The 12977-nt window shown below is 41.9% G+C and overlaps 1 protein-coding gene across 2 annotated transcripts in view; it reads right to left on the bottom strand.

Annotated features, from left to right (window-relative positions):
- LOC141018069 (steroid hormone receptor ERR2-like) overlaps positions 1 to 12977 on the bottom strand; it is a 39378-nt gene that overhangs the window by 11235 nt on the left and 15166 nt on the right. The window contains exons 3-5 of one of the 2 annotated variants that reach the window (XM_073492939.1): positions 11819 to 11935; positions 926 to 1036; positions 441 to 602 (exon numbers count right to left, since the gene is read on the bottom strand). In XM_073492939.1, coding sequence (XP_073349040.1) covers positions 441 to 602; positions 926 to 1036; positions 11819 to 11935 — 390 coding nt within the window. The remainder of the gene's footprint in view (positions 1 to 440; positions 603 to 925; positions 1037 to 11818; positions 11936 to 12977) is intronic. The other variant, XM_073492940.1, reaches the window with a different exon arrangement.

Here is a 12977-nt window from a genome sequence, read left to right on the forward strand (position 1 = left end):
GGGCGGATCCTCCCCCCTCCCCCCAGACTCTCCCACCCAACCCAGTCAAATCAAAGGTTTCAGCTGCTCTTTATTGATTAGATTTTAGAATATGGGACTAGCTTCTCCCTTAGGTGCAGATGAGTAGCAGATGTTAATTATCCTGTGTGTGCATGAATGTGTGTGTGCGTGTGTGTGTGTGTGTGGGGGGGGGGTTTGTTTATGTGTGTGCAACAGTCAGTGAGCTACTTCAGTAATCTCATACTGTATTCGTTTCAGCAAATTAAAGTAGAAATGTGGGCTTACTTCGCTGCTTTACCAACAGCAGACCTGTGAATTAGCATTTCATGAATCCAGCTTTTAAAACTACTTATGTGAAGTCGTTAAATTCAGAAATTAATAGGTTCCGAAAACCATCTCCCAAACAACACAGTCATTAATTAGCAGTCATGTCTCTCTACCTGGGATATGTTTTGCCCAGCCAATGATGACAACGAGTTCGCGGTCGGCCAAGTCGCACAGCGTGGTCAGGGCCTTGATGTCTCCGTCGGGCATGGTGGGGTCAGGCATGGCGTAGATCTTCTCTGGCTCCACCACCAACAGATGGGAAACGATCTTCGTCACTGGAAGGAGGGAAGGATGGACGCAGAGATTGGAGAGAGAAATGCAATGCGAGACAATTTTAGGTGACAGCATATAGATGTTTTGGAAGGAAATAACAAAAACGTAGGCTGGATCATGCCTAAATTATGACAAATAAATGAAAAAATAATACATTAGCGACATATTTTGTAAAATGACTTTGCTTCTATTCTTCCAAGTCAAAATATTTCTATAAATATCTCAAGGTGAGAAGTTGCTGCTTTGATTTAAAAAGCAAAATTCAATTCTGTAACTCAGAAACCCATCTGAGTGCGATAGAGAAAAAACTAACTGTGGGACTCACATGGCTTTTTGGCAGGAGGGGGGATGGTGAGGCCGAGGTAGGCGCTGTTCTCTGCGTCCAACCTCCGTTTGTACTTCTGTCTCCCCCCTCTCACCCGGTCCAGACGCACACCTGCAAAAAATAAAATCATACATTTATACACGGCAGCTAAACCGGGGGAAGGATGTGGATTATCTGGCAAAATAGAATAAAATAAAATTAATCTGAGGAAAGAGCCCTCGTATAATCTCGCACAGATTCAGTGACACTGTGTATTACACTGATATGATACTTTGTATTTGCATAATGTACATTGTTGCTTTTTATCGTATTACTTTTAATGTTTCTTATATTCTTGTATTTTTTTTATTTATACTTTTAATGTATGCGTTGTGTTTTGTTTTAAGAAGTTTGCTGGTTCAGAATTAGAATTAGATTAAATGAGACATGGACAGTTTTATGCTATTAAATGTTCCAATATAGCTACAATTAACTCTAATAATAAAAGCCTCTTTGTATATATTTGCTGAGTCATGAATCTCAACTTTTTTCAATGTTTTCATATGTTTTAAATTCATTATGACATAGCCAATACAAATAAAACTGATGAGACTTTTTCCCCAAACATGTTTTTTTTTTCTGGTTACATCTAATCTAATCTAATATACCAAAATTAAAGTAGTCTGTAAAATATTGTAATTTACCTCTGTATTAGTCATTATAAAAGGCATATATCATAACTGGGGGCTGCTGAGTTTCTTTTCTTTTTGACCTTTTAACCGAAAGAGCGACTGTTCAATAGCCGCCTTGTTACAGATGTAAGAGAGTAAGTATCTAGTTAGTATACAAACGGACATATCTGGGATTATCTTGAAAGCCCTCTCAGAGGACACGGGCCGCATCGGACGCACCTTGTGTGCTGGATTTACACTCTCGTATTAAAAGTTGTTTGAGCATCGAGGCAGAGCAAACAGATTTTACATGGTCAAGTGGAATTGAGTCGTGTGAGATTTCCCAGTGACTCATATAAATTCCTTTGATTCCCCTGGAAACAAAAGAATCCGATTAGGATGGTCTTTCAATTTCCTGACACCGACTATCCACTAACCTAATTACCCACCGTGCCCAGAGGGAGCTCATTCTTCCCAGCAAACACAGTGAGATCATTTTATGCCTGGCAGATTGAAGCTAAATCGAGAGCCCCTCTCCGAACACAGCTTTCCATTTGTACGCCTTAAAGTAATCAATAAGCCTTGCAAATAGACTTCTTGCTCTTTGAACACATGTGGATGCGGTTTTAATTAGTCAGTTAGGCAGATAGGAGCTGGGTTTTGCGATAGATGGAGCTTTAGTAGTTGTTCTCACCATTACTCTTGGTTAAGGTAAATTTAAAATTATAAATTGTGCTCCAGGAAACTGTGTGCATGTACTCCAGATATTAAATCAATCCAATCGCTTCTCTCTATCTAATGACACACATAGGCCTAATAAAGGGATATGCAGTTAGTAAAGGCTTTCGCAACAATAAGTGCGTATATACTGCAGGAACATATAAAGCAGGTGCATACACTAAATTCACTGTAACATAAACTTGTCAGACTGCAAATTGTTGCTGCTGATGTCCCTGACATCTACCACAATCCTCACACACACACACACGCACACACTGGTTTCCCTGCTGCAGGGTCATGTGGCTGCAACAAGCGACAAGTGACCAAACAGCCGGAGTTAGAATTCCAAGATCCGCGGGGGCTGTTTGAACTGGAACATCCAACTGGCCCATAATTAATAGACGCTGACAAGAATTAAGAGCTCAGCGCTAACCAGTTTCAGTTTACAGCTTAGCGGCGCTGCAAACGGCCGAGACCCCAAAGCAGGAGTGCAGAGAGAGTGACAGAGAGGAGAGGGGGAAAAAAAGAGGGTTGGGAGGGGAATAAGACAGAACAAGCTGCTGATTTTTTGGCTGAATGTATCAGTTTTCTGCAAGATCTCTGTTTCGCCTGTCTCTCTTTCGCTCCCTTTCAGCATCGGGTGTACATCTCCTCCCTGACAGCCCTGCCTGTCCCGGCCAGCGCCTGATCCGACCAGTGCGGGATTATCTCCTCCCCATGTGATACGGCTACAGTACCGAGAATCTGACCACAACAAGACAGCTGGATGAGGCCCCTCGTGGAGGGCCGGGGAGGGGAGGAGAGGGGGGTTCGTGTCATCGTCAGCACCACATTCCACACCTCAGGCCCAAAACCACAGCAGCCTCCACGCTTCAAGACAATCGGGTTCACGCTTGTGTCTCTGGGAGTGAGAGTGACGCGGGGGTCAGGCGGTTCCGCAGATCAACTTAAAAGCATTCAGATCCATTTTTTATGGTTGCTGGCCGTTCGTAATGTGTGGCAGGCAAAATATGGATGCAGGGGGTAAAAGAGGGTGGGGAATGGGTGGTGGTAGAAATGTGTGTGCTGAATGTTCTCGGTAAGATCACACAGTACAGTACTGTATGCTCATAACTATGAGAGAGGCGGCCTGAGACACAAAGATACTGGCTGACAGCTCATCCTTGAATGTGTGTGTGTGTGTGTACATATGTATGGAAAGACGATGAGGCATGTTTGTATAGGAGCAATCTTTACGGCCACCTGACCCCGGCTTCCCTTTCACATTCAATATCTTTATTGACTTGCGCAACCTTAAAGCACATTCCTGATTGAAGCGGCGGTGGTTTCCTTTATGTGGTGGCCGCTGTGTGTACATGTCATGTGGATTTATTTTTTTCATTTATGCATTTTTATATTTATTTTTTATTTGGATCCCTGTTCATTTTAACAAAGTAATTGCAAATCCTCCTTTTACGTCCATATAAAAGAAAACAATTTTAAAAATTATACAGCAAGGTTTGTAGCGAGGATTGTAGGTATAATTAAGTCCCACAAACACAAACACCCATGTTGTAATAAATTTGAATTTGTCATATTTCATTTATTCTGTCAGAATTTTCTTTAAAAAAACAAAACAAGTTTTCTTCTTCATATGGCTAGGAACCAAATTCTGGTGGGGAAATAATGAAACTTTTATTTATTATCTATCGAGGAGTAAAAACTACAAATATTGGTACAAAAGATGCTGAAATAATCCAATAAACTACCCACCATATGTTCATTTTTGTTTAAATTATAGCATGTCTCCACACTGTTGTTAAAACACTCTCATTCTCAGCTAAAGTACAGACAACATGACTTCCGTGTCCTCAGTGGATACGAGCCTGCACACTGTGGAAACACATCAAGCAGAAAAAAAAACAAAACACAAATTAAAGGTGCACTATGTAGTTTGGGGGAATACATTTCAATCAGAAGAGAAATATCTTCATTGACTGATTTTTTCTATGCCTAAAGAAAATGAAATAAACAAACTGACCTTAAAGGACAACTCAATTTCATACTGTTTTACTTTGTTTATATTTGGTGGACCCTGCCACCTTTATAGCTTCAGACAGTGTTCTGGGGACCTTATTTTCCTCTGAGAACAGCTTGTTTGTTCAGTTATGGAAAAGATAAATATTTGTGGGTTTGTATTATTACCTCATTAATACTGTAAATATAAAAATTCTGAGTTGAATTTCTTCTCCAAAAACTACATAGTCCCCCTTTAAGCGGAAAGAAGGATATGTAATAAAATGTGCTTAAAGAATAAAAAAAAAGAATAAAAATAAAAATAACAAAAAAAAAGTCCCAAGCCAAACAGATTTATTCATTCTATGCAGTCTATAGGGAACAGATTTAATCACACATGTGCATCAAGCTTGTGTGTGACCACATGAACATGCGCATGTGTGTGTGCATGTATCTCACGCAACTATTTTCAGCCCCTCACCTGTCAGAGGCGCTTCTTTCTAGAGAATGTGTCAGAATTGGCTGGCCGGCTAACGCTGCCAAAGGGAGATTAGGAGCTCCCTATTTTAGCTGGGAAAAATCAGAGGGATGCAGCGTGCGCCCCCTCCTACACGCTCGCTCACCCTTTACAAGGCGCAGGGACCTTGCCCTTCCAGAGCTACTTCTGAGGGCCGAGCCTGCAAAGAGCTAAAGAGCTAAAGGCATCGGACAGCTTGTGTTTGATTGTGCAGAATCTGGGTGGGCTGCACAGAGGGAGAGAGAGAGAGAGAGAGAGAGAGAGGAAGGGGGAGGAGGGGGGTGTTTCAGGATGGCGTCCCACCTGCTCTAACCCCCGACGGGCTGACAAGACAAAACTGGAGTTGTTCTCCCATAACTGCGCACACTGGCATCGCTCTCTTTATCATGTTTTACACTTTTCATAAATCTGAGCCGGCGTGTCCACAAGGGGTATTACTGTGAATTACTGAGCCACACTGACCACAAATGCGCCTGTAATCGAAAACATCTGCACGGCTGGAGATGCCCGGGTCGATTCAGGATCCCCGGGTGTATTGGTGCAGCAGGCGTTCGGTTTGTGGGGTTCACACAAATTGTCGGAACGACGGAAAGAGACAAAGACATACAGTAGAGGGAGACGGTGCCAGCAGCAGGGAACATGTACCTCAAGGTCCGATTCCATGTCACTTGTCAGGGGTGATATACATTTGGCATGTGTGTACATGAATGCGTGTGTTGTGTGTGTATCGGAGGGTTGCAAAGAGGTCAGCGCTTCGCTAAATCCCCGTCTTCAGAGGAACACGTGTTAGCCTCCGTGTCTGATCTATCACCTGCCAGACAGTGAGGACAGGCCAGCGCAGAGCCTCTGGGTGGGCGCTGACTCTCAGCTGCAGTCTGCCAGCTATATCTGACACCCCAAAACGCAAACAAGGCCCCATACATGTGCTGTTAGGCAGACAAGTTTGCGTTACAAGTACAAATCAAGAGGCGAAAGAGGTCAGAGGGCATTCTGTCTTAACATTTTCAGAGTTCTCAGGGCATTTTCTCGCTTTTTAGATACTTGCATTTAACATGAAACCCACGTGTTAGATTTCAAAATATGCAGAAAAATCTCAGCTCTCTGTATACCAATTCTCTTTGGTGCTTTACAAAAGTCTAAAGTTCACAAAAGCAGTGGAATATTTGAAATTAATAGTAGATTATATGAAGTAAATGTCTAAAAATTGAATTTTGTAATATATATATGCAGTCTAAACTGACACATGCTGCTTAAATGAACTGGCTAATACTTCAAAAGCACCCATACAGTACAGACTTTTGCTTTATTTTGATGATGTAATCTTAGTGTATGGATTGGTTTCTGATCCAAGCCTATTGATTGGAAAGGGACCTGACAGTCTGTGATATTGGATATGGCTTTACTAATCTTTTGTGTATGTGGCTGGAGGAAAATAAGGCTGTAACGTTACCCCGGTAGCCACGTTCGCTCAGGAAAGACTGCTGATCCCTATCTGTGGTCGGCCGAGGGCGAGACAGCGGTGTAGGTTGCCAAAATAGTCTGGCAGCTTGTGTTCATCCACCACATTACAGCGGAGTCAGAAAATCCCCACAAGCAAAGAATACACCGCAGAAACACTGAGCGAACACTAAAACCGGCACGCATCGACTTCAGAAGAGCAAAAGGCTGAAGTGTCTTTTATTGAAATTGTGAAAGTGACAGAAATTCAGTGAGCAAACAGAGGTTGCGTGTTGCTGTTTCAACAGGACATATTTTTTTAAACATGCTAATTTGCCAACATGATGATGTGATTACTTGATCAAAGAACCAACGCGTATTTTCCTGCAGCACTAAAACTACGAAAAGCTCAAAATAAATCTTCCTTCTTGGGCTAAATATAACATAAATGACTCAAATCACAAAGTGAAAGAACGCTAATTTGGTCCAGAAAATTCCTGCATCATTTAACACCATACAGTAATGCTATGAGGATATTAGCACTGCTATTAGCTGCGGGCACTGACTCCTGGCAGTAGGCACTGACACCATACCTTCCGCGAGTTGTAATTACGTGAGAGTTTTTCCATTGGACCTGTGACCTTTTATCAGCCTCAGCTGGACATTTAAGGGGTCACTGGTTTCCTCAAACAGCCGCCTGCCTCTACCTTCCACCCAGCTCATCCAGGCGCTCTGCTGCGGCACAGCAGTGAAGCCAGATCTGGAAAGAAGCCTGTCATCAACAATATTGTTTTCCTATGAGTCTCTTTGATTTTCCTCTCAGACGCAAGATACAAGATTAAATTCTCGTCACAAAAACTCAAATATGAAGCATATGAGGATAAATTGTACAATGTTTTTTTATCTTAGAGACATATTTTGCTTCTCGTGTGTCTTGTTGAATGAATTTGGAATTGTGACTGTCGCCATCTTGGTTTTTTTTTTGCCAGAAGTGTCCATCTTTGGACGAGAGGGTAGAGATATTGTGACTGGATCTGACTCAGAACCCAACACGCCGTGCTATCGCGAGGAAGCCACGTCCGAAAGCATACCCTGCTTTATCGTCTATTTTAATCCAAATGGGACCATAATTTCACACAACGAACATCGTGCTGTGTTGAAGAAGACCGCACACTAGGGATTGCGACTTTAAACTCATTAGGAAACTGATTACTAAGAGAATAAAACAAGTGAGAAGTAGGCTCATTTTCTCATAAGCTTACATACAATCGGACTTCTTTTTTTGAAACCAGTGGAGAAAGAATGCAGGTTTGAGGCACTTTCAAACTGGCTTCACTTTTCAGACCAGAAAGCTCTGTGCATATTCAACAGAGAGAGAGAAAGAGTCATTTCAACCTCCACTGGAGTCCGAACACACCTGAAGCCACCGAACGGGGTTTGAGAACTGAAGTCAGCTGATTAGCGGCAGGTGTTACAGGGAGGAGGGGTCTCCCCTGCCCACCAATGGCGCTGGTCTATAACTGTAGCAGCTGGCACTTTATAATTCAGGATGGCATGCTTAGAGCGGAGCTTAGAGGGTCCTGGTGGAAATATTAAGACACTTTTAGAACGACTGATCACATAAGTTCTCCGCAGTGTGAGGCATTTCTTATGATACTGCCGCACTGTGACAAGCGAGGAGGCAAGGAGTTTGTAACTTGTGGGATTTATGAGGAAATAACTATTAAATGTTAATATATTGGTCAATATGTGTATGCTAATGTAGAATAGAAGACATCTGCATTCATATAACACTATGTGATTATTCCTTTTCCATGACCGGCCCTTGGCCACTTGTTATATGGTGATCTCATTACATGAAGTAGGGCAAGCCGCTGTCCCCCCACTGATTCCATGATCAAAGCCCCCCCAAGTCTGTAAGAGGCCGCGCCACGGCACTATGCCACCATTAAATGTCCTTTTCCCTTTTAATTGAATGCCATTACTTTCAGAGAATCACCTACTGTGCCACATGTCGTGGTGGCTGTGATGCTGCGTCTCAGGAGCGGCAGGCGGTGGAGGCTACGGCGTCAGATTCCCCCTCACACACACACATAGACGCACACACACTGACCGTCCACATCATCGGCTTAGCTTGGCTCGCCACAGACAATACCCTGCCGTTTTTCCTCTAAGCATGCGCTAATAGTTTCAGCTTTATTTCTGAAGCAACGTTGTTTTTTCTGGCCGAGAGTCAAAGCCCGGGTGTGAGATATTTGGGCCAGGATGAAGACATCAAGAGTGGGGCGCAAGTATAAATAGTGTTGCAATGGCAATACAATGGATGACCCTTGATTCTGCGCTGAACAAACACAAGCTACGTCAGTACATAGTGGAGCTGTACTAGTGGAAGTGAACCAAGAGCCTGACATACAATCTTGTGTTACCAGCACAGATTGCAGTTAACTGCTGCCGGCTTCTATTATGAGACGTGTTTGGTGTTGGCAGAACACAACAAAACTGTGTGACCACGATTTTATTTTAGGATATTTACGACTGTTGTGTCTCTAAGTGGAGCCTATAAACAAATTCTTTAAACACTCCTTTTTATGTGCGGATATATTTCACACAATCAGTGTGAATGGCTGTGGGCTAAACTCCAGAACTTAACCTGCTGTAATTTGTCTTTAAACTGGGAAACCGTGTTGTACTTAGTGGAGTCTTATGCTGGTCCTAATGTTGCCATGAGAGCTCAAATAATGTCCTTTTGAGTAAGTCTTAAATGATAGACACAACTATGATGCTAGTATTTGTCAACTAAACTTTAAGTAAGTGTTGATATAGTGCTTTTTTTGTCTCTCTTCTATTGGTAGAAAATCATCCTCTGAGTTTTGGAAGTACAGTTTCTACTATGAAAATGTAAACAGGAAGTATAGGAGTCAGTTAGTTGGCCTGCACCTTGAGCCCAGAGCAAATTGGCACCGTTAAAAGTATGCCGAATGAGCTATTGGAAGTCCCTGTTTGCAATGTACCCTTGAATGTAGAAGCAACTATCACTGGATCATTTTGACACCGGGGAAAACTTAAAAACGCGATAATTGTCAGGCAAGTTCTTTAATTATAAGAGGCATCTTTGTTTCTATGATTTCTAAGTGGATTTATGGACGAGTGTTAGTCACACGTATCATGTTTTAGTATTCAGATTTTATTATGACTCCAAGAAGGAAAACTAATCTTTTGATGCTAACTCTATAAGCTGTGTTTCACAATCACTGCTGCAACGGCTGATAAGCGGGTCAAATCACTATCCAAACTACAATAACTAACTTCCTGTTGCTGTTCACCTGTCCCTTTCTCCCAAAGCAGCTCTGTAGCTTCTGATATTTTCTCGGATTTACCACGATGACATGTTTTTTTTAATGTTTTGTATGACAGTAGTAGTTATACTCAAACACTTTGCTTGCTAGCCCTCAGAACCAGCACCAGAGTCGAAATTTAATAACAAAGTGTGCATGAAACCATTCACGCAATAACCTTCTGTTTCTGCTTAAAATGTGAGTGGAGACTTCTAAATATAAATGTTGCCTTAAAACAATAATGTTAAAGTGCACCGGTCCAACACTGTGAATTTAATGGAAGTCACTGTGTTATATTTATATGTCATTTTTGTTTTTAATATAATAGATCTCACCAGCATAAAAACTGTTTCAGTCAGGGTTTCTTTTTGTTTTTTACTGCTATTTTGTCGTGGTGTTATGAACAAAATATTTTAACAAATAAGCTCTGGAAATTTATGAAGTAGGAACATTTGATATTTGGTGTCACAGACCAAAATTTCTTAAAAAAAAAGACATTTTCCAGGAGACTGGTTGCATAAAAGTCCTTCAAAAAAGGAGAAAAAGTCACAGTTCAGCCCCCGGTATAATACTCTCTACAAAAGCATAACTTACAGACAGACTCTCTGCACCAGTTATTCTATCTAAACACACAAATGCAAAATAACAAACAAAGAAACCTCACTCTTTCCCTGAAAAAAGAAAAAAAAGAAAAAGAAAAATCTATCGTCTATATTTTCCCTCTGTACTCCCAAAGGTCCCGCACTGGAGGAGAAACAACACATGCAGGAAGTGAGGTGGGATGTTCGGAAAGCATTTAGTGGATCAATACGCCATGCGAGGGAGGGGAAGGGAGACAGACAGACAGAGAGGGTGAGGGAGGGAGAGGGAGAGAGAGACACCCAGAGCCCAGGGGAGAGGGAAGTCTTGGGGGAACAGCCTGTGCTTTTCAGGAGTACTGTTACACTTCTCAGTCGGCCTTCGTAGGAACATCCAACTCAGCAGCTTTTTCAAGCTGTCTGAGTTAAACGCTGAGCGGCTCGGCCGTGTGAGGAGAGGTAAGTAAGGCTCGTGGGTGATGTCACCGGTGTCTCCCCGAGGCCACAGCTGGCTTTAATATCTGATTACTGACCAGTCTTATAGCCCCCAGTAAGACTGTTCAGCGGTATTAGATTCGCTGGCACGAGACAACTATGTGCAAAATTTTTAATATTCACTCCTGAGCTCAAGATAGAGATAAAACCTTTTATTTCTTAATATAAATATACCCCTAAATGATAGAGCTTCATTCGTTAACTGTGGTTGTATTAATCAACTCTTCAGACAATGAAATGCTTTAAAAAACATTAATTAAGCAACTGTTTGTTGTAAAGTTGCAGCTGATTTTTATAATACTCTGTAAATAGCTAATAAATACAGTGTAGGTCATCTATAAACATTATTTGATGGCCATTATTAAGTTGCAAGTGACGTTTATAAACCTTTACAATCACTTAATAAATGTTTTATAAAGCATTTTACTGTTTATTAATAGAGCCTGGACGATACTTGATTTTTGGGGCCGATGCTGACACCGATATTAAGTAAAAACATTCAGGCGTCGATGTATCGGCCAATAACTGCACATTTTCTGCAATGATTTCTGCAAAGAAATGTAACAAAGGCAGGATTTTTACAGTTTAACATTAAACTTAAATGACATCAGTGCACCAAAACCTCCTGAACTTCCTGGGAATTTAATCATTTTAAATTATTCCAAGCATCTTTTTCTGCATTATAATCTTTAAAAAAGAGTTTTCATATTGGCACATATTGGTCAGGCTCTATTTATTATCACTGAAATAACTGTTTACCATTTATTAATGATGGTTATTATAAAGTGTTACCCAAAAATGCAAGAAGAAAGGGAGTAAGATTTCATGACTGTCTTGACGACAGTAATTTTTTGTCTTTTCAATCCTAATTTCATGTTAATGTGATAAAATCTATTTTCTTCAAATCACTAAACAGTGAAAACTGCCTCCCAGTTTTCAGGGTTCCTACAGTGAATTGTTCAAAATGTTTGTTTTGTCTAAAATCCAAAGACAGAGACAAGCTACAGCACTTTTTACTTGATACTTGAGCCAAACAATCATTTTGTCAAAATAGTAGCCATGTCACATTCTTGCTGAATCGACAAATCAATTGTTTCAGCACTGACGTTGAAATAAGAAAAACATAAACAAACAAAACTGAGCAGATAATAAAAATCAGTCCTCACCTTCTTTCAACATGCCGACTTTAAGACATTTCATGAAGCGGCAGGCCTGGCACGACTTGCGTCTCCTCTTGGTGATCTCACATTCGTTGGTGGCTGGACAGCTGTACTCAATGTTCCCTGAAGAGGATGTCAGAAAAACATGTCAGCATTAATTCTGTGAGCATAAAAAGGTGCACATCAACAAACAGAAGGAAATAGTTTCAGAATTGTTGCATGGAAAAAGGAGCCCACATCAGAAATGGTAAACAACAGGCGCAGAAAAGACAGTGAAAGACACAACACGTGTGTGTGTGCGTACACACACACACATACACGTACACACCTGTCCCAAGGTGACCCCGTGTGACACTCCTGAAGGAGAGGAGGCTTTAGTGGCATTTTGATGGGACATGTAAAAAGCACCTCCCCGCCCTGGAGTCCCACCCCCATTTTGATTCACAGATAAATTAGCTTCATTAATGCAGAGCGTCCTCTGTGCGAACGCTCAGCACGACCCCGTCCAGCCCATCCTTCTTCACCTAAAGGATGATGGGAAAGCTGCCCTCCCTCAACAACACAAGGGCTAAGAGATGGACGCACAGCCGAGCGCTCTGCATAATGTTTCTCCGGTAAAAAACCAACAGACTCGCCATATCATGTAGCGAAGCTCGATGTATTATTCAAGTCCGTCTGGGCAGTTGTTGGCTCACTATGGAAATATTTCCTATGCAATTTAATCACTCGGGTCCAAAAAAAGCCAGAAACGCAGACATATTGAATCTGCTGCCATGTAACCGCTGCCTGTATTTCCTCAACAAGTTCCGCTTAACATTTTTTTTTATTCGGATTCATTACGCCGTCACTTCAAAAGTCGACGTGTCCCCAAGAATCCAATGACAAATCCTCTTTTCCAAGTCCCTTGATTGAATGTTTAAACAATGTCCCGTAAGTCCAGTGATGTATTAATGGTACCTAAAAACAGCAAACCAGGTGTTGTCTGTAGCAGATCTGCCAGAGCTACACCCCCAACCCCCCCCAACACACACAGTCACAATCCCCTGTTGGTCAAGGAGAAGGTGCCAACATTTGTCAGGATCCCTGGCATCGACGCTGCCAGCCGGGTCACATGCACAGTGAGGGGCTTGGGGCACCACGCCAGGATGTTGGCACAGGCTGTTGC

This window comes from Pagrus major, chromosome 22 (genome assembly GCF_040436345.1).
Source record: "Pagrus major chromosome 22, Pma_NU_1.0".
NCBI classification, from domain to species: Eukaryota; Metazoa; Chordata; class Actinopteri; order Spariformes; family Sparidae; genus Pagrus; species Pagrus major.